This window comes from Oncorhynchus mykiss, chromosome 1 (assembly GCF_013265735.2).
Source record: "Oncorhynchus mykiss isolate Arlee chromosome 1, USDA_OmykA_1.1, whole genome shotgun sequence".
Taxonomy (NCBI): Eukaryota; Metazoa; Chordata; class Actinopteri; order Salmoniformes; family Salmonidae; genus Oncorhynchus; species Oncorhynchus mykiss.
The window spans coordinates 70,941,144-70,963,859 of record NC_048565.1 but is presented as its reverse complement, the minus strand read 5'-3'; the positions used below and the strand labels follow the sequence as shown (position 1 = coordinate 70,963,859).

The following is a 22,716-nucleotide window of genomic DNA, read 5'->3' as shown; positions in this document are numbered from 1 at the left end:
TAACTGGGTAAACAAAACGTCCATCTCTATTGATCAAAAGAAGGAGAAAGCAGAGCTCAATTGAACTGAAACCAGCTTCACACAGAGTTACAAGACTAACAGCACATCAAAGACTGGACAGGGAAAAATCACGCCAGAGAGAGAAAGGGAGAAAGATCACACACTAGAGATGAAAAAATGTACAGCAAGGCTGAAAGAGAGGGAGGGGAAGTGCATGAGCAAATGAATACACAAGAGGATTAGAGGCAGGGAAAGAAAATAAGAGGTAATTTTGAAGATACCCCCTAGGTCTGCTTGGGCTAGCATTTAATTCCCAGTGAGGCTATCACCATACCCAAACCAGGTGCGTGCGACCACGTGTGCCATCGTACGCAAATAGATTTTGTCCCCCCACTCCAAACGCAATCACGACACGCAGGTTGAAATATCAAAACAAACTGTAAAATTATATTAATTTGGGGACAGGTTGAAAATAATTTAACATTTATGGCAATTTAGCTAGATAGCAACAGCTAGCTATCTAATTTGTTGTGGGATATAAACGTTGAGTTGTTACTCCGACAATTAATCCACACATAAAACGGTCAACCAAATCGCTTCTAGTCATCTCTCCTCCTTCCAGGCTTTTTCTTCTTTGGACTTTATATGGCGATTGTCATTTAACTTTCATAGTATTACCATGACGACGACCGACCTCAGTTCGTCTTTCAATCACCCACGTGGGTATAACCAATGACGAAATGGCACGTGGGTATCTGCTTCTATAAACCAATGAGGAGATGGGAGAGGCAGGACTTGCACTGCGTTAAGCGTCACAAATCGAACTGACTTCTATTTTAGCGCTTGGCAACGCAGACGCTTGTTGGTGCGTGCGAGCAGTGTTGGGGCAATGACTGAATAACATGTATGTGTACATTTATCTTGCAACGCTCACGCATGCGACCGGTGTGGTCAGCATGTTACCTAGCAAAACTCTTGAATCTCAGGTTCATTGCGTGTTTAAACCAGTCTTCCTCCTTCCCACTAAGGCAGTAGAAACAGCACTGAATCAAAAATCAGTTTCCTCATCATAATCCATTTGATTCAATTTTCCAATGTCCTGAATCCCTGCTGTGATGCACTCTGGAACAGGATTATGTTCAATCCTGAAGTATGTGTGTGCGTTTGTTTGGGCATATGAGTGTGTATGTGTGAGTGAGATTGTGCGAGTACGGACCAAGGGGCGATAGCTCTAATCTGGCAACTCATTGGCTAACAATCAGAGGGCATTATGGGATAGGTGGGCCTGAGGACACCTCCATCCTGTGATTCATGTAAGTGCTTAAAATGCACTATGGATGTTTCTGGCTTGGGAGGAACAGAGGGTGTTACCTTTGATCCCAATCAACTGGAGTGTGTGGTCAACCTGTTGTTCAGTCTATTGAGGCTGACTACATACTGAATGGAGGGTGATACTGAACCCGCTGATGAGTGGAATGCATCAAAAGCAGAGTGGAGTGGGTGTATGCTGGGTCTCACCGGGTTAGAAGAGGTCAACCTGTGATTATGAGATAATGGAGAGGAGAGTGGTGCGTGTGTGTGTGTGTGTGCCTGCCATTCTCATGCAAAGGATTTACAATGTCCAAATTGCCATCCATTGTCAAACGGATTTACTGCAATAGGCTATCTGAAAGAAATGATGGAATATGGGCCTACTGCATCCAGGAGAGGGCAACGATGAGCGAGTATTTTTTTGTTCCAAATAACGCCTGCTGCTTCAAAAATGTATCCCACTGAGCACATACGCAAGTTCAACGTCTAGTGTTGATTTACATTTGATTGTGTGGTCAATTAACCTGAATTCAACATTAAATCATAAAAAATGTAAACCATAGGCTAATTCTGTTGGCTATAGCTTTACAATCTCTCACACACACATACTCCTCCCCTCTCTTTTCTGCGCTCACTCTTCAACATCACCAGCCTCGCTGCAGACTGTGTCCTGCGAGAACTGGCACCAAACTGAAGCATCCATGGAGTGCTCCGTCCTCTCGCAACATCCACAACAACACTTCGGTCCGAAGTAATATAGAAGACAACATCGCAACCGACGCAAGATAGAATAACAACATTTTCTTTCGCCCATCTCTTCCGTTGTGTAACTTTCCGAAACCCGCTTTCTCCCGGCTTCCCTCCACGTTCACTTTCCGGTACCCCAGAAGCCTTGTCGCCGTAAAAACGTATCCATGGATGGGATGGCTGTTGGCGTGATGCCCGGGACCGTCCGGGTGCGGTGTGGGCAGCTTCAAGTGATGCTGAACCAGCAGAAAACCAAAGCTAGGCGGAAAAAGCGAAAGGAGTTGCTCGGTGTGCAGATGTGCTTCATTGGGGTGCTGCTCGTGCTTGTAATGGGGCTCTCGTGTTTGGCGGAGAAAGCAGGTGAGATACTTGTTGCCAGAATGGTTTGTTGAACAGTTGCCTATTTTCAATCGTTTGGGAGAGTGTTTGTATTGAGTTTCACTATTGTATGAGGCTCCTAAGAATGGACATATAGGCAGGCAGTGATGTTAGAACTTTGTTCAATAATATCAGTTTTAGTAGGCACTTCATAGTGAGTGTGCAGCGTGGTCTCATTCTAGACGTAATATAGGAAAGGTAAATCAGGGACACGAACTAGTATAGGTTACATTTGGTATGGTTACTTAAGGCAAAAACGAAAGTAGGGTGGTTGGTCGGGCGTATAACACGAACGTCTTGTAGCCCAAAGGTTGTGAGTTCAAATCTCATTACAGGCAATTTTAGCAAATGTTCTGCTAATTACTACTTTGTAGTAAGCTAACACTTCCCCAACCTTAGCCCTAACTGTAACCGTTTAACCTAACTCCTAAACTTAACCCTAACCTAACCCCTAGCCTAGCTAACATTAACCAGCTAAATAATGTTAGCCACCTAGCTAAAATTCGTAACATATAATATGAATTGTAATTCGTAACATATCATACGAAATGGGTGATGGACATCAACAAATAAATACATACCATACGAAACATAATATATTGTATGGTATACTATATTGTATAATATATTGTAAATGGGTATTCCGGATTTACATACAGAATAATATGAAATGCTCTGAGACCAGGTTGGAGTGTGACCTTTTAGTTTCCATGAGAATGGTCTTTATGTTGGCCTAAAGCGAGGATTGCGCATAAATTAGTTAAACAAATAATGTAAAATTAAAAATAGGCATTTTTAACTACTTAAGAACAAATTCTTATTTTCAATTACATCCTAGGAACAGTGGGTTAACTGCCTTGTTCAGGGGCAGAACATCAGATTTTTACCTTGTCAGCTCAGGGATTCGATCTTGCAACCTTTCGGTACTAGTCCAACACTCTAACCACTAGGGTACCTGCCACCCAGGTGTGGTGCAAGAACTGAAATTTGTTAAATATTACAAATTTGCTAAATTAATGCTATGTTACGAATTCCAATTTGTTGTGGCTAACATTAACTAGGCTAGGCGTTAAGTTAAAACAAAGGTGTCAAACTCATTCCGTGGACAGCAATGTCTGTGGGTTTTCGCTCCTCTCTTGTACTTGACTGATAAATTAAGGTCACTAATTGCGGAACTCTCCACACCTGGTTGTCTAGGGCTTAATTGAAAGGAAAAAACGTAAACCTGCCGACAGTAGGCCCTCCATGGAATTAGACCTAGACAACCAGGCGAGGGGAGTTTCTTACTAATTAGTGACCTTAATTCATCAAGTACAAGGGAGAAGTGTGAACCCGCAGAAGCTCTGCCCTCTGTGGAATGAGTTTGACACATATGGTATAGATCAATAAAAAGAATGAATGCTATTAAAAATAACTTTTACTAGTATGATGTGTGTCCCTCAGTTTTATGTCGTTGATGTTACCCCCTTCAAAATCACTCTTTACAAAGATAAACAAGGACCATGAGCATTCTCTCCAATGGCAAACTGTTATTGGGGGATATATTAAATACAATTATTATTTAGTATGCCATAAATTTGAGAATTCCATTGATCATTTGTTATCTAAATCCAAAGTGTTACGTGGCATTAGTCAATTTAAAATGATTGATTATCACTTTAGTAAATCATTTTTAAATAGTTGCTTACATTAGAATTGAGAATTTTTGCCATTTAAGAAAATCCTCATTTACCAAAAATGTCTCATTGGCGTTACCATCATTGGTGTTACTACTCCTACTGGTGGCCAATGTTATTGTGATGGTAAAAAGTCATTAAGCCACCATATTAGTTGATTTACTATGGGAAGATGTACGCAAATACATTTAAATGAAAACATCTTGAAAAAGTATGTTTCTTTTTTCTCAAATGCCATTTCCAAATGCCACCGTAATTCAAACACAACCCAGCTATGTGTCTTTTGCTCTGTCAATAAAATGTATTAACGTGTGTTTAAAATCCTATGTCTAAAATGGGTCTATTGAAAGAAGAACTTAACATGAGAAACTGAACATGACCATAATATGATATTTGATCACCACTGAACGAAAAGTGGAGAAAAGTGAAACAATTCACGTTCTTGTCAGGTCAAAAAAAAGGGGAGAGGGACACTGGTGACATCTTCCTGCATTCTCCCCCTTATACACTGTCAAAGCAAGAGAGATCATAAAACAAAAGATTTTAGATTTCACGTAATGCTACTTACCAAATACAGAGTTAGGTTTTTATCTCAGGGGAAGCAAGCTCAAAGTTGAATGTTAGTTGCGACTCAATGTGTCTAAGAAATCACTTGTAGGCTATTTGGAGGTAAAGTACAACATGATATATTGTATCAATGACACACTCTTTGGGCACCTCTTATTTTATTACATTATTTTATTTACACCTATACAGACGTAATGGATTGGATTATTATAACACTCTTCCAGATTGTCAAAGTAGGCGTACACTCCATCATCCACTCGTTTTCTACAGAACCAAGGTGCTGATGCTCTGTGGTATCTACAATTGACGTCGGAAGTTTACATACACCTTAGCCAAGTACATTTAAACTCAGTTTTTCACAATTCTTGACATTTAATCTGAGTAAAAATTCCCTGTCTTTGGTCAGTTAGGATCACCACTTTATTTTAAGAATGTGAAATGTCAGAATAATAGTAGAGAGAATAATTTATTTCAGCTTTTATTTCTTTCATCACATTCCCAGTGAGTCAGAAGTTTACATACACTCAAGTAGTATTTGTTAGCATTGCCTTTCAATTGTTTAACTTGGGTCAAACGTTTCGGGTAGCCTTCCACAAGCTTCCCACAATAAGTTGGGTAAATTTTGTCCCATTCCTCCTGACAGAGCTGGTGTAACTGAGTCAGGTTTGTAGGCCTCCTTGCTCGCACACACTTTTTCAGTTCTGCCCACAAAGTTTCTATAGGATTGAGGTCAGGGCTTTGTGACTTTGTTGTCCTAAAGCCATTTTGCCAAAGTCACTTTGGAAGAATGCTTGGGGTCATTGTCCATTTGGAAGACTCATTTGCGACCAAGCTTTAACTTCCTGACTGATGTCTTGAGATGTTGCTTCAATATATCCACATGATTTTCCTGCCTCATGATGCCATATATGATGATGCCATACATGATGCTGCCACCCCTGTGCTTCACTGTTATGATGGTGTTCTTGGGCTTGCAAGCCTCCCCCTTTTTCCTCCAAACATAACGATGGTCATTATGGCCAAACAGTTCTATTTTTGTTTCATCAGACCAGAGGATATTTCCCCAAAAAGTATGGTCTTTGTCCCCATGTGCAGTTGCAAACCGTAGTCTGTCTTTTTTTATGGCGGTTTTGGAGCAGTGGCTTCTTCCTTGCTGAGCGGCCTTTCAAGTTATGTCGATATAGGACTTGTTTTACTGTGGATATAGATACTTTTGTACCGGTTTTCTCCAGCATCTTCACAAGGTCCTTTGCTGTTGTTCTGGGATCAATTTGCACTTTTCTCACCAAAGTACGTTCATCTCTAGGAGACAGAACGCGCCTCTTTCCTGAACGGTATGACGGCTGCGTGGTCCCAGGGTGTTTATACTTGCGTACTATTGTTTATACAGATAAACGTGGTACCTTAAGGCATTTGGAAATTGCTCCCAAGGATGAACCAGACTTGTGGAGGTCTACAATTTATTTTCTGAGGTCTTGGCTGATTTCTTTTGATTTTCCCATGATGTCAAGCAAAGAGGCACTGAGTTTGAAGGTAGGCCTTGAAATACATCCACAGGTACACCTCCAATTGACTCAAATTATGTCAATTAGCCTATCAGAAGCTTCTAAAACCATGACAACATTTTTCAAGCTGTTTAGAGGCACAGTCAACTTAGTGTATGTAAACTTTCTGACCCACTGGAATTGTGATACAGTGAATTATAAGTGAAAAAATCTGTCTGCAAACATTAGTTTGAAAAATTACTTGTATCTTGGACAAAGTAGATGTCCTAACCTACTTGCCAAAACTATAGTTTGTTAACAAGAAATTTGTGGAGTGGTTGAAAAACGAGTTTTAACGACTCCAACCTAAGTGTATGTAAACTTCCGTCTTCAACTGTAGGTTGTCAAGCACCTGTAGGAATGTTGTTTTTTTCCTCTACTGATAAGATGGCGGTGTCAGGGACTGTAAGCTTGATCATTGATTGTGTTGTCAGATGGTGCTGATTCCCTTCCTCAGAGTATAGTGATTTTTTCCAGGGCTGACCGTCAGTCATCATGAACCCACACCAACAAATTGTGCATGTGTGCCTGCCTGTGGGCACTGTTTACTCTGTCTCCCATATAGCATCAACCCCTTTCACGTCCCTCCCTCTGTTCCTCCTCAATCTGCTCCTATGTCTTTCCATTCAGGCCCTTTTTTTAAACAAAGCAATATAATAATTACACTTAGGGTTCTATTTTCGTCTGGCGGTAAGGTGGCGCAAGTGTCAAACGCACATTAGTTTGCAATTTCGTTATGTAAAAACTGGCGCATTGGCATTTTCCAGACCTAATGCCAGGTTTGGCAATTTACCTGTCTAACGTCAGCTCAATTGCGCTGAGGTGGAAGGGGTGGCAATATTTGAGGTGTGTCCTTAACAAGCGCAAAAGTGACAATTTCATGCAGGGTAATGGGAAGTTTGAAGACCCACAAAAAGCCGGTCTTAACAGTAATGCAGTTGATAATGGAATGGGTTTTGAGAGTGGAAGCACAGCCTACCTAGCCTTGATGCTGCCCATGGAAGAGATTGCATTTTGTGTCTGAATTTCCCCCCAAAATAAAAAATACTTGGTTTCCGCCTATTTCGGCTTCCCTCCCCTTAATCAAGGCTAGTTTAGCAGAGTCACTTAGGTGCATCTTTTTATCCTGGCCATTAGCCAACTAGCCTATGAATCAAGAGGTTTTAAATGGTCTACTAAGGGCTTTGAAATAATTTGGAGGTCTTTGCCCTCCTGCTTTTTCATTATTCACAATTCACATACCTGCATACTTCATTTAGCTTGTTCGAGTAGGCTATCCATCCCAATTGTCAAAGAGAGACCCTCAAACGATCAGGCTACCAAATATATATTTGTGCTAGTGCTGTTCGGGTTGACTCAACCAGCAGTTCCTACAGTCCCTACAGAAATATTGTATGGATGAAAGGCGAACGGGTTGAATAGAGAACAATACCTTAAATCCATAAATGTATGATATTTATAGGCTACATTGAGGTTTTTATTTCATTATTTTAGGCTATCTGGCATTAGTGTGTAAGCATAAACTTATGCACGCCAAATAGACTACGCAGCAATCGCCAAATGCCCTTTGGGAATGTGCAGAAAAAGTTGAAGTCGAACCACGGATGCCGAAAAGGACAATGTCTCTGTGGTAAGTTTAATTCAATAAGAAAAAAACTGTAAATGGGAGATTTGAAATTGGAAAGAAGGGAGGGCCAGAAAAGTAATGTTTGGGAAAGATTTGGTGAAGTGGTAAAAGGATGATAGCAGTGGCGTCAATGTTATGTGTGAAGATTGAGGCGGTTAGCAAATTCAACAGTCACAAGATATAGACCTATGGCACATGAACAGAACTGTAGCCTACTGTTCAGATGATGGTTAAATGGAAACAGAAATGTTGACTCTGACTGTAGGTCTATATCCTCTCACATAGCCTTAATATTACCTCCTGCAGAATAAAACATTTCTTTCAGTAATTTATAGACCAAATGTAACCAATATTTTGACAAGGGAAAAGGATGGGAGAAATATGATTTCTTTCTTTCATCTTGAGAGAATGGGAATGCAATTAGATATTGTCTGTAGAGGTGCTATCTTCATCAGCATCATACAAGCTGATAGTATTTTACAACCACATAAAATGAATCCAAGCCAAACTGAAATCTTATCAGAAACATAGGCCTAAGTGTTGGGTCGTTTTCACAGCTTCCTATTTCCTTTCCTTATTTATTTTATTTTATTGGATTTTCTCAGTACTGATGAAAACTAGATTAAAGCATTCATTCTATCGATTTATGACATTCTGGTGATCAAGGGTTTATTTAGTATTCTAGTAATGACAGGAGAGAAGCTGCATGTATCTAATTATTGACAAGTTGACTAACAAATAGCCTACCAAAATGTCTGAAATTATAAGCAGAAACATAGGCTACATCTAAATTAGGTTAGAAAAATAATGCACCCCCAGTCAAAAAAATAGTCTCTGACCAGCCTACAGCGCATTTTCTATATTAGCGGGTTTGGGTCTGGTACGGGACTCAGATTTTCACTTTATCACATCTCGTCTAGTCGGGCAGTTGCGGATGGGTTATTAGCAGTTGCGGGTGTGTGCGGGTGAACAAAAAACTGACCCGCGCACCACTAACACGCGCTCCTCCAAACTATTAAATTCTCTTATAATGCCATGTCGACGACCATTTAAAAAAATAATACCTGCCTCGCACATAGGCAACGACACAATTGACAGGAGCCTTGTAGTTTCTATAGACAAGCAAATGTTATGAATAAAGACATTTAGGCTTATATGTGCACATGTAGCACACGGGGATGTGTGTTACTCCTCAGCCCTAAGTGTTCCGCTTGCGGCGCCTCATTAGCTAGCTTTTGAGGTGGCACAATCGGCTAAGACGCTCGAGGAGGGCGGTCATGTGACTTTGTGAGGCAGAGGTCCAGAGTTTAAGCCAGGTATGGGCCGAATCGGGAGGAAGTGGTACTCGCTAAGCAAGCAGCGTGACATACTTTACACACACAGTGCCATGGAATGAGAAGTGATTTATGGTATCATGCTTCTGACCCAATCCTATTTAGAATTATCATTGTTGGTTTAAAAAGCAGATTGATTGATCATTTTTTGTTTAACTTGATTAAAAACCAAACTAATTAGAAAGATTCACCGTCCTTGGGTTTATGGTGAGAACGTTGGCCACATGGCTTGAATGCAATGCAAATCCGTCTGCTATTGCTGGAGAAGTGCAAATTTGATCTGTAAGATGGTTCATTGAGTGTTTATAAAACAACACGTTTTCGCACTATAACGGTGAGTGGACATTCACTTTTCTCTTTATTTTGGATCTTTATCCAGCTCCTGTGAAAAGTGAGGATGTGCGTAAAATCCTCCATAGTCTAAGTTGCCTTGTCTGTATTATACGCCCACAGCAATGTCCAGCCTGCAATTTACAGTAGGCCTAGCCACTATATCAGTGCAAATGCTATAGCCTATGTTTAACAATGCATTTCCATATTGAAGCAACGCAATTAGAACAATGCGGACTGCAAACAAGTTTAACATATTTAGCAAATGGGGCAGGCTATTTAGTGAGCTTGACTAACATTCAAATTGGAGTTGATGACATTGCAATACATAAAATAAATACAAATCAAATGTTGTCACAGGTTTACACCTTACAGAGAAATGCTTACTTACAAGAAATGCAGTTTTAAGAAAATACAGAGGAGAAAAAAAAAGTAAGAGATAAGAATAACAAATAATTAAAGAGCAGCAGTAAATGACAATAGCGGGGCTTTATACAGGGAGTACCGGTACAGAGTCAATGCAAATAGTCTGGGTAGCCATTTGATTAGCTGTTCAGGAGTCTTATGGCTTGGGGGTAGAAGTTGTTTAGAAGCCTCTAGGACCTAGACTTGGCACTTCGGTACAGCTGAGAACAGTGCAGTAGCAGAGAGAACAGTCTATGACTAGGGTGGCTGGAGTCTTTGACAATTTTTAGGGCCTTCCTCTGACACCGTCTGGTATAGAGGTCCTGGATGGCAGGAAGCTTGGCCCCATTGATGTACTGGGCCGTTCGCACGACCCTCTGTAGTGCCTTGCGGTCGGAGGCCGAACAGTTGCCATACCAGGCAGTGATGCAACCAGTCAGGATGCTCTCGATGGTGCAGCTGTAAAACTTTTTGAGGATCTGAGGACCCATGCCAAATCTTTTCAGTCTCCTGAGGAGGAATAGGTTTTGACGTACCCTCTTCATGACTGTCTTGGTGTGCTTGGGTGTGCTGTAGTCAATGAATAGCATTCTCACATAGGCGTTCTGTTTGTCCAGGTGTGACAGGGCAGTGTGGAGTGCAATAGAGATTGCATCATCTGTGGATCTGTTGGTGTGGTATGCAAATTGGAGTGGGTTTAGGGTTTCTGGGATAATAAATCATTTCATGGCTACAGACGTGAGTGCTACTGGTCAGTAGTCATTTAGGCAGGTTACCTTAGTGTTCTTGGGCACAGGGACCATGGTGGTCTGCTTGAAACATGGTGGTATTACAGACTCAGACAGGGACAGGTTGAAAATGTCAGTGAAGACACTTGCCATTTGGTCAGCGCATGCTCGGAGTACACGTCCTGGTAATCCGTCTGGTCCTGCGGCCTTGTGAATGTTGACCTGTTTTGAAGGTCTTACTCACATCGGCTGCGGAGAGCGTGATCACACACGTCCAGGACGGCTGATGTTCTCATGCATGTTTCAGTGTTACTTGCCTCGAACCGAACATTGAAGTTATTTAGCTTGTCTGGTAGGCTCGTGTCACTAGGAAGCTCTCAACTCTCAGCTGTCCCATCCCTTTGTAGTCTGTAATAGTTTGCAAGCCCTGCCAAACCCAAAGAGCATCGGAGCCGGTGTAGTACGATTCGATCTTTGTCCTGTATTGAAGCTTTGCCTGTTTGATGGTTCGTTGGATGGTATAGCAGGATTTCTTATAAGCTTCCAGGTTAGAGTCTCACTCCTTGAAAGCGACAGCTCTACCCTTTATCTTAGTGCGAATGTTTCCTGTATGTAATCCATGGCTTCTGGTTGGGTTATGTACGTACAGTCACTGTGGGGACGATGTCCTCAATGCACTTATTGATAAAGCCAGTGACTGATGTGGTGTACTCCTCAATGCCATCTGAAGAATCCCGGAACATATTCCAGTCTGTGCTAGCAAAGCAGTCCTGTAGTTTAGCATCTCTTCATCTGACCACTTATTTATAGACCGAGTCAATGGTGCTCCCTGCTTACATTATTTCTTGTAAGCAGGAATCAGGAGGATAGAATTTGCCAAATGGAGGGCGAGGGAGAGCTTTGTACGCGTCCCTGTGTCTGGAGTAAAGGTGGTCTATAATTTTTTCCTCTGGTTACACATTTAACATGCTGATAGAAATTAGGTAAAACTGATTTAAGTTTCCCTGCATTAAAGTTCCCGCCTACTAGGAGCGCAGCCTCTTGATGAACGTTTTCCTGTTTATAGCGATATACAGTTCATTGTGCACAGTATTAGTGCCAGCATCGGTCTGTGATGGTATGTAGACAGCTACGAAAAATCCAGATGAAAACTCTCTAGGTACAGTTTAAGGCGGAAGTTTACATACACTTAGGTTGGAGTCATTAAAACTCCCTTTTCAACCACTCTACAAACTTCTCATTGGCAAGTCGGTTAGGACATCTACTTTGTGCATGACACAGGTAATTTTTCCAACAAATGTTTGCAGACAGATTATTTCACTTATAATTCCAGTGGGTCAGAAGTTTACATACACTAAGTTGACTGTGCCTTTAAACAGCTTGGCAAATTACAGAAAAGGATGGCATGGCTTTAGAAGCTTCTGATAGGCTAATTGACACAATTTGAGTCAATTGGAGGTGTGCCTGTGGATGTATTTCAAGGCCTACCATCAAACTCAGTGCCTCTTTGCTTGACATCATGGGAAAATCAAAAGAAATCAGCCAAGACCTCAGAAAATAAATTGTAGACCTCCACAAGTCTGGTTCATCCTTGGGAGCAATTTCCAAACGCCTGAAGGTACCACGTTCATCTGTATAAACAATAGTACGCAAGTATAAACACCATGGGACCATGCAGCCGTCATTCCGCTCAGGAAGAAGACGTGTGGTGTCTCCTAGAGATGAACATACTTTGGTACGAAAAGTGCAAATTGATCCCAGAACAACAGCAAAGGGCCATGTAAAGATGCTGGAGGAAACAGGAACAAATGTATCTATATCCACAGTAAAACAAGTCCTATATCGACATAACCTGAAAGGCAGCTCAGCAAGGAAGAAGCCACTGCTCCAAAACCGCCATAAAAAAGACAGACTATGGTTTTGCAACTGCACATGGGGACAAAGATCATACTTTTTGGAGAAATATCCTCTGGTCTGATGAAACAAAAATAGAACTGTTTGGCCATAATGACCATCGTTATGTTTGAAGGAAAAAGAGGGAGGCTTGCAAGTCGAAGGACACCATCCCAACAGTGAAGCACGGGGGTGGCAGCATCATGTTGTGGGGTTGCTTTTCTGCAGGAGGGACTGGTGCACTTCACAAAATATATGGCATCATGAGGTAGGAAAATTATGTGGATATTTTGAAGCAGCATCTCAAGACATCAGTCAGGCAGTTAAAGATTGGTCACAAATGGGTCTTCCAAATGGTCAATGACGCCACGCATTCTTCCAAAGTTGTGGCAAAATGGCTTTAGGACAACAAAGTCAAGGTATTGGAGTGGCCATCAGAAAGCCCTGACCTCAGTCCTATAGAAAATTTGTGGGCAGAACTGAAAAAGCGTGTGTGAGCAAGGAGGCCTACAAACCTGACTCAGTTACACCAGCTCTGTCATGAGGAATGGGCCATTATTCACCCAACTTATTATGGGAAGCTCGTGGAAGGCTTCCCGAAATATTTAACCCAAGTTAAACAATTGAAAGGCAATGCTACCACATACTAATTGAGTGTATGTAAACCTCTGACCCACTGGGAATGTGATGAAAGAAATCAAATCTGAAATAAATAATTCTCTGGTCGGGTGTCTGTAGTAGTATATCCCTCCCGTCCGACTCATTGAAGAAGAACTCTTTGTCCAGTTTGAGGTGAGCAATCGCAGTTCTGTCCAGCAGCTCTTTTCGGTCATAAGAGACGGTAGCAGCAACATTTTGTACAAAACAAGTTACAAACGCAGAAAAACAAACTAAATAGCATGATTGGTTAACCTGTCTAGGACGTTCCGCTAGTGGGAACCCCTCGCCAACAGCCAATGAAATTGCAGGGCGCCAAATACAAATCAACAGAAATCTTCTTGTCACACCCTGACCATAGTTTACTTTGTATATTTCTATGTTGTGGTTGGTCAGGGTGTGATCTGAGTGGGCATTCTATGTTTCATGTCTAGTTTGTCTAGTTCTATGTTCGGCCTGATATGGTTCTCAATCAGAGGCAGGTGTTCGTCATTGTCTCTGATTGGGAACCATATTTAGGTAGCCTGGGTTTCACTGTGTGTTTGTGGGTGATTGTTCCTGTTTTTGTGTTTGCACCAGACAGGGCTGTTTTGAGTTCTCACGTTTCTTGTTTTTTCGTTAGTTTGTTCATGTATAGTGTCGTCAATAAATTACAATGAACAACCACCACGCTGCGCTTTGGTCCGCCTCTACTTCACAAGAAGAGAATCGTTACAGAATCACCCACCACAACAGGACCAAGCGGTGTGGTAATGGGCAAAGGAAAAAGCAGCAGCAGGAGCAGCGCGAGGAGGTATGGACATGGGAGGACGAATTAGACGGTAAAGGACCTTGGGCTCAGCCAGGAGAGTATCGCCGCCCCAAGGAAGAACGGGAGGCGGCGAAAGCGGAGAGGCGCTGGTATGAGGAGGCAGCGCGGCGTCGTGGATGGAAGCCCGGGAGTCAGCCCCAAAAATTTCTTGGGGGGGGGCTAACAGGGAGTATGGCTACGCCAGGTAGGAGACCTGAGCCAACTTCCTGTGGTTACCGGTGGGCTAGAGAGACCGGGCAGGCACCGTGTTATGCTGTGGAGCGCACGGTGTCCCCAGTGCGGGTGCACAGCCCGGTGCGGTACATTCCAGCTCCGCGTATCGGCCGGGCTAGAGTGGGCATCGAGCCAAGTGCCATGAAGCCGGCTCTACGCATCTGGTCTCCAGTGCGTCTCCTTGGGCCGGCTTACATGGCACCAGCCTTGCGCACGGTGTCCCCGGTTCGCCTGCATAGCCCAGTGCGGGCTATTCCACCTCGCCGCACTGGCAGGGCGACCGGGACCATTCAACCGGGTAAGGTTGGGCAGGCTCGGTGCTCAAGAGCTCCAGTGCGCCTGCACGGCCCGGTCTATCCGTCACCACCTCCACACCCCAGCCCTCCGGTGGCAGCTCCCCGTGCCAGGCTGTCTCTCCGGCCCATCCGTCCAGAGCCTTCCTCCTCTCCAGCGCTGCCGGAGTCTCCCGCCTCTCCGGCGCTACCAGAGCCTTCCTCCTCTCCAGCGCTGCCGGAGTCTCCCGTCTGTCCGGCGCCTCTGCCGGAGTCTCCCGTCTGTCCGGCGCCTCTGCCGGAGCCTCCCGTCTGTCCGGCGCCTCTGCCGGAGCCTCCCGCCTGTCCGGCGCCGCTGCCGGAGCCTCCCGCCTGTCCGGCGCCTCTGCCGGAGCCTCCCGCCTGTCCGGCGCCTCTACCGGAGCCTCCCGCCTGTCCGGCGCCTCTGCCGGAGCCTCCCGCCTGTCCGGCGCCTCTGCCGGAGCCTCCCGCCTGTCCGGCGCCTCTGCCGGAGCCTCCCGCCTGTCCGGCGCCTCTGCCGGAGCCTCCCGCCTGTCCGGCGCCTCTGCCGGAGCCTCCCGTCTGCCCGGCGCCTCTGCCGGAGCTTCCCGTCTGCCCGGAGCCTCTGCCGGAGCTTCCCGTCTGCCCGGCGCCTCTGCCGGAGCTTCCCGTCTGCCCGGCGCCATCGGAGCTTCCCGTCTGCCCAACGCTGCCAGCGCCGCCCGTCTGCCCAGCGCCGCCCGTCTGCCCAACGCCGCCAGCGCCGCCCGTCTGCCCAGCGCCGCCCGTCTGCCCAGCGCCGCCAGCGCCGCCCGTCTGCCCAGCGCCGCCAGTGCCGCCCGTCTGCCCAGCGCCGCCAGTGCCGCCCGTCTGCCAGGGGCCGCCAATGCCGCCCGTCTGCCAGGGGCCGCCAGTGCCGCCCGTCAGCCAGGGGCCGTCAGTGCCGCCAGTCAGCCAGGGGCCGCCAGTGCCGCCAGTCAGCCCAGCGCCAGCGCCGCCAGTCAACCAGGGGCCGCCAGTGCCGCCAGTCAGCCAGGGGCCGCCAGTCAGCCAGGGGCCGCCAGTGCCGCCAGTCAGCCAGGGGCCGCTAGAGCCCCTCCGCCCGGAGAAGCTGTCCCTCTGTCCCGAGCAGCTGTCCCTCTGTCCCGAGCTGTCTCTTAGGAGGGTCACCTATCTAGGGACGCTAAGGAGGTGGACAAAGACTATTATGGAGTGGGGTCCACGTCCAGCGCCAGAGCCGCCTCCGCGGACAGATGCCCACCCAGACCCTCCCCTATAGGTTCAGGTTTTGCGGCCGGAGTCCGCACCTTGGGGGGGGGGGTACTGTCACACCCTGACCATAGTTTACTTTGTATATTTCTATGTTGTGGTTGGTCAGGGTGTGATCTGAGTGGGCATTCTATGTTTCATGTCTAGTTTGTCTAGTTCTATGTTCGGCCTGATATGGTTCTCAATCAGAGGCAGGTGTTCGTCATTGTCTCTGATTGGGAACCATATTTAGGTAGCCTGGGTTTCACTGTGTGTTTGTGGGTGATTGTTCCTGTTTTTGTGTTTGCACCAGACAGGGCTGTTTTGAGTTCTCACGTTTCTTGTTTTTTCGTTAGTTTGTTCATGTATAGTGTCGTCAATAAATTACAATGAACAACCACCACGCTGCGCTTTGGTCCGCCTCTACTTCACAAGAAGAGAATCGTTACACTTCTAAATCAAATTTCTCAAACATACAAGTATTAGGCACCATTTTAAAGATAACATTCTCTTTAATCCAGCGACAGTGTCTGATTTCAAAAATGCTTTACAGCGAAAGCTCCACAAACGATTATGTTAGGTCACCACCAACTCAACCCAGCCATTTTTCCAGCCAAAGAGAGGAGTCACAAAAAGCACAAACAGAGATCAAATTAATCACTAACCTTTGATGATCTTCATCAGATGACACTCATAGGACTTCATGTTACACAATACATGTATGTTTTGTTCGGTAAAGTTCATATTTATATCCAAAAATCTTATTTTACATAGGCGTGTTACGGTCAGTAGTTCCAAAACATGCAGTGATATTGCAGAGAGCTACATGAATTCACAGAAATACTCATAATAAATGTTGATAATACAACTACTATACATGGAACTCTAGATACACTTCTCCTTGATGCAACCGCTCTGTCAGATTTCAAAAAAACTTTACGGAAAGAGTATAATCTGAGAATGGCACTCATAGCTCAAACCAGCCAGAGAAATATCCGCAATGTTGGGTAGTCAACATTATTCATAAATAGCATTATAAATATTCACTTACCTTTGATGATCTTCATCAGAATGCACTCCCATGAATCGCAGTTCCACAATAAATGCTTGTTTTGTTCGATAATGTCCATCATTTATGTACATTTATGTCCAATAGCTTCTTTTGTTAGGGCGTTTGGTAAACAAATCCAAAAGTGTGATCTGGTCCTTTCGGACTAAATGTTCAAAAAGTTATATTACAGGTCGAAGAAACTTGTCAAACTAAGTCTAGAATCAATCTTTAGGATGTTTTTATCATAAAAGTTCAATAATGTTCCAACCGGAAAATTCTATTGTCTGTAGAAAAGCAATGGAACGAGAGCTACTTCTCAAGTGAAAGCGCGTGACTGAGAACGAGGCTGTAGGCAGACCCCTTAGTCAAACAGCTCCCATCCGGTCCCCCTTCACATGAGCAGCCTGAAACAACGTTCTAAAGACGGTTGACATCTAGTGGAAGCCTTAGGAAGTGCAAAATAACCCATATCCCACTGTGTATTCGATAGGGGTGAGTTCAAAAACGACAAACCTCAGATTTCCACTTCCTGTTTGGATTTTCTCTCAGGTTTTTGCCTGCCGTATTAGTTCTGTTATACTCACAGACATCATTCAAACAGTTGTAGAAACTTCAGAGTGTTTTCTATCCAATACTTATAATAATATGCATATATTAGCATCTGGGACTGAGTAGGAGGCAGTTCACTCTGGGCACGCTATTCATCCAAAAGTGAAAATGCTGCCCCCTATCCCAAACAAGTTAAGAGCCGATAAGACGGAAGCCCTCCCATCATAAATAGACAACTTGAATTAACCACATACTTAGCCAGGGGCATGTTCTGAATGGCTAATGACGAGCCAAGCCTCGACACACCCACAACTTGTTTATTTATCAAAACCTAATCCTTTTGTGCCACCGCCAGCAACTGCGCCCATAATTGTGGTTGTGAAAATAGCAAAAATAGTTATGACACCCCCGAACCTACAGTATAGCGTTACCACCAGCGCTTAGATTTATCATTGCGTTAGGTTTGTTAAAATAGAACCCTTAGAGAAAGCCATGGTTATTAATATGAGCAAACATGTTTTAGCGGATTTATTATCTCCTGCCATTTAAAATGATTGGCCTTGACACTTTACCTAAGTCAGACCATTACGCCCTATGGGTTGGTGAGTGATCCCTGAAAGACATGATATCTACGTAGATGCCGCTGAGACAAATGAACACAGGCAATGTATGGAGTGTCATCTGGGCACTAATGTGCTTTTCCCTATGGTCTGCTAGATAATCTCATTGCGTAACATGGTTGTGTTGTGGCAGCGATGGCAGAACACTAAAAAACAGCACAGAGCAAAGGAGTACTTTATAGATTTGGACCATGGTGTTGTTATTGATTGAGAACACAGACTAAAGAGTGTGTGACGTAGGTATAGAGGTAGATTGGGAATGAGAGAGCAAGAGAAAAATGGAGTTGAGATGGTTGGCAGAGTTGGAGAGAGAGTGGACAGAGGAAAGGAAAGGGGCAGAGAGCAGCTGGAATTGAGAAGGGTAGTTGGGAGATAGTGGTGTAGAGATGGAAACGGAAAGGGAGGAGGTATGATAGTGAGAGGGAAATAAGGGGTAAAGATGAAGAGGAAATAAGGGATAGAGATGAAGAGGAAATGAGAGAGGATGGTGAAATAAGCGGTAGAGATGAAGAGGAAATGAGAGAGGTATGATGGTGAAATAAGGGCTAGAGATGAAGAGGAAATGAGAGAGGATGGTGAAATAAGGGCTAGAGATGAAGAGGAAATGAGAGAGGATGGTGAAATAAGGGGTAGAGATGAAGAGGAAATGAGAGAGGTATGATGGTGAATAAGGGGTAGAGATGAAGAGGAAATGAGAACTGTATGATTGTGAAATAAGGGGTAGAGATGAAGAGGAAATGAGAGAGGATGGTGAAATAAGGGGTAGAGATGAAGAGGAAATGAGAACTGTATGATTGTGAAATAAGAGGTAGAGATGAAGAGGAAATGAGAGAGGCGAAGATCTTGGTGGAGAATGGAGATGTAGACAGCAACTTGTCATCAGCAGCGAGTCTGAGGCAAAGTGACGTTTGCTCTCTTTCACTTGCACTCTCTCTCTTTCTGTCTCCCTCTTTCTCTTTGCCCCCCTTCTCTCTTTTTCTTCCTCTCACTTCCTGTCTTACACGAACACACTTTCTCTCTCTGCTCTTTGAGGCTGTCACTAATTCGGCTGTATCTGGGTCAGCCGGTTTGAACAGAGAGCAGGGCTCCGCTCTGCGCCAGTCTGACTGGGAGAACACAACGTATTTTTCCCTCCATCACTCGGTCCGTCTGTCTTCATCTCTCTCTAAAACACTCTCAACTTCCTTCGCTTGCAATTTCTGTCAGTCTCTCTTACTTTTCATCTTTTCCCCTCCCTCTCTCTAAAGCGCTCTCCTTCTTCCGTTTATCTATCGCTCTCTTATGCTTTCTCACTACCCCTCTTTCGCACTCTCCAACCTTCAATCCACTTCATCAGTAAAGTGGAGGCTGTTTTTCTTAGTTGTATGTACGGGATACACATGGTATACATTGTCCAACGAAATGCTTACGTGCAGGTTCCTTCTCAACAATGCAACAGCAATAAGATTATTTTTGTTCAAAAGATGAGAATACGAACAAAGTAAATGGCTCAGTAGAATAAACATTTTAGCATAAGTATAATACAGAAACACACAATTCATAGTCCAATATTTACACATGTAATGGGGATAGGGAGGCAGTGTATAAATTGAGCAGTATAAGAAGTGTGTGTGTGTGTGTGTGTGTGTGTGTGTGTGTGTGTGTGTGTGTGTGTGTGTGGTCAGTCCAGTTCAAGTGTTCAGCAATCTGATGGCTATCAGACCTCATGCTCAGATACCGTCTTCCCGAACAGCTTGTGGCTGGGGTGTGTGGGGTCCTTGATGATGCTGCGTGCCTTCCTCAGGCACCGTTTCGAGTAGATGTCCTGGATGGGTGGGAGCACAGTCTCAGTGATGGACTGGGCCATTTTCACCACCCGCTGGAGGACCTTGCCCATACCAGGCCATGATGCAACCAGACGGGACGCTCCCGATGGTGCAGCGGTAGTATTTGGAGAGGACCCGGGGAAGCATGCTGAATTTCTTCAGACGCCTTAGGTGGTATAGACGCTGTGGTGTCCTCTTGACAAGAGTGGTGGTGGTGTTGGTCCATGACAAGTCCTCTGTGACGTGGATGCCGTGGAACTTAAAACTCATGACTCTCTGCTGCAGTCCCGTTGATGTGGATCGGGGCATGTTCCTTCCTTTGCTTCCTGAAGTCAACACCACAATGCCAGTTCACTTACCTTCTCCCTATTGGCTGACTCGTCGTTGTTGGTTATCAGGCCGACAACCCTGGTGTCGTCAGCAAACTAGATGATGGAGTTGGTGCTGTGCAAAGTCACACAGTCGTGGGTGAACAGGGAGTACAGCAGAGGGCTGAGGACACATCCCTGGAGGGCCCTGTGTTAAGTCAGTGTGGAGGAGATGTTGTTGCCAATCCTTACAGCCTGTGGTCTGCCCGTCAGGAAGTCCAGGATCCAGTTGAAGAGGGTTGTGCCCAGGGCTCTGAGCTTGGTGTTGAGCTTGGAGGGAAGAATAGTGCTGAATGCTGAACTGTAGTCCATGAACAGCAAGCATTCTCACATAGATGGTCCTCTTGTCCAGATATGTTACGGCCATGTAAATAGTGATGGAAATGCCATCTTTTGTGGATCTGTTGGAGCAGTAGACAAATTGGAGTGGGTCCAGTATGCCTGGCATCTGGGCCATGACCAGCCTCTCGAAGCACTTCATGATGACCGAGGTGAGTGTGACGATAGTCGTCATTTGGGAATGTCACCTTGTTTTTCTTGGGCACTGGGACAATGGTGGTCTCCAGCAGGTGGGGATTAGAGCCTGGGACAGGGACAGGTTAAAAATGTCCGATGAAGACGCACGCCATCTGGTCAGCACACACTCTGAGGACGTGGCCAGGGATGCCATCTGGTCAGCACACACTCTGAGGACGTGGCCAGGGATGCCATCTGGTCAGCACACACTCTGAGGACGTGGCCAGGGATGCCATCTGGTCAGCACACACTCTGAGGACGTGGCCCGGGATGCCATCTGGTCAGCACACACTCTGAGGACGTGGCCAGGGATGCCATCTGGTCAGCACACACTCTGAGGACGTGGCCAGGGATGCCATCTGGGCATCTTTTGAGAGTTTTCCTCTGTCAGCCTCGGAGACTGGTCGTCCGGAGCAGTGAGTCTTCCTGGATAGCTCGGTATTGGCTGCTTCGAAGCAAGCGTAGAATGTGTTAAGCTCGGCTGGATTTGCCTTTGTAGTCTGTGATTGCTGGTCTGTAGTCCTTTCCACGTGACGCCAGTCTGAGTTGTCGAACATCAATTCAAGTTTGAGTCTGTGTTGTCTTTTTGCATCCCTAATGGATTTCCGGAGCTCGTATCTGCTTGCCTTGTATGCGCCACATGCTGCTGTACGGGCTCTCAACATTGTATGAATATCTCCATTCATTCATGGTTTTTGGTTGGGGTATGTCTGGATTGTTATTGTAGTACATCATCAACACATTTCCTAATGAAGCCTGTAACTGACGGTCCACCAATGTGGATGGTTGTCCTGGATGGAGGAATCTTTGAACATATTCCAATCAGTATTCTCAAAACAATCCTCCAGCATTGTCTGCCTCCTCTGTCCAGTGCCTCATTGTTCTCTGTTGGTGATTCCCTCTTGAGTTGCTGCTTGTAGGCAGGGAGTAGGAACAGAGATGTGATCTGATTGGCCGAAGTGGGTGCAAGGGGTGGCTTTGTACGCGACAGATGTTTGTGTATACATGGTCAAGCACACTGGATCCTCTTGTGGGGCAGGATATATGTTAGTGATATTTTGGGGAAATATGTTTTAGACGGGCTTGGTTAAAGTCACCTGCGACAATAGACCTCTTCTGGGTGAGAGGATTCTTGCTGGCTAATAATCTTGTACAGTTCGCTTAGTGCCACCTTGGTGTTGTACATAGCTGTGATAATAACACATGAATTCCCTCGGCATATAGTGGGGTTGGCATCGCAGCATCATAATCTCCAGGTCGGGTGAACAGGAGCTTGCGATGTTTTCAACTTCGGTCCACCAGGAATTGTTTGAGGAAACATACCCCTCCCCCCGGGGCTGAGAGAAGTGTCTAGCTTCTGAGTCATGATCCAGAAGTGTTTGTCGGTCGTAGGAAATTATGGCACGAACATTCTTAGCAAACAAAGTAATAATTAACACACAAATAGCCATAACAAAGCTATGTTGAGCAGGAACCGGCAAAACGGGTGCCCTCAGCACCGCCATCTTAGGGTATGTGATAGACAAGGTCCTGGACAGGAAAACAGATGATTTACATCAAATCTATTTGAGTGTACCTGGTGGGAGAGAGTGACAGACTATGGTAAAGTTGCCCCTAGAGACGCTGCTCTAATTGATTGCGTTTTCTCCATTTCTTAACAGTTAAAGTTTAGTATTGGGAATTGTAAGCTGATTTTTAGAGAGGTTCCCACCATCAGGCTTTATATACTGATATAACAACCAGTGGAATGAACGGCACCTTTTATCTCCTCAATCAAAGAAGAGAGCTGCCTGGGCTGTACTCACTCTCTCTCACACACGCACACACACACATACACACACACAGAGATATTGTACACGTACTCCAATCCCCATACTACAAATAATAACAGCCAATGATTATATATCTTTGAAACATGGCAGAGGGAAGAATGTCTTGTTAGAGTGCTATGCCTTTCTATCAGCAAATACATCTGATACAGTATAGCCTCTGGCTCAGAAACAAAGACAGCTAGCTAGCAAGAATACCTACAGAGACTGACACACTCATATAGGAGAAGGGCCCAG

The 22,716-nt window shown here is 44.9% G+C and overlaps 1 protein-coding gene across 1 annotated transcript in view; it reads left to right on the top strand.

Moving 5' to 3' along the window:
* Nucleotides 1-1,880: 1,880 nt before the first annotated feature.
* slc24a3 (solute carrier family 24 member 3) overlaps nt 1,881-22,716 on the top strand; it is a 98,867-nt gene continuing 78,031 nt past the window's right edge. Inside the window, exon 1 of the mRNA XM_021610716.2 lies at nt 1,881-2,418. Within this exon, the coding sequence (XP_021466391.1) occupies nt 2,226-2,418 (193 nt within the window). The 5' untranslated portion in view covers nt 1,881-2,225. The remainder of the gene's footprint in view (nt 2,419-22,716) is intronic.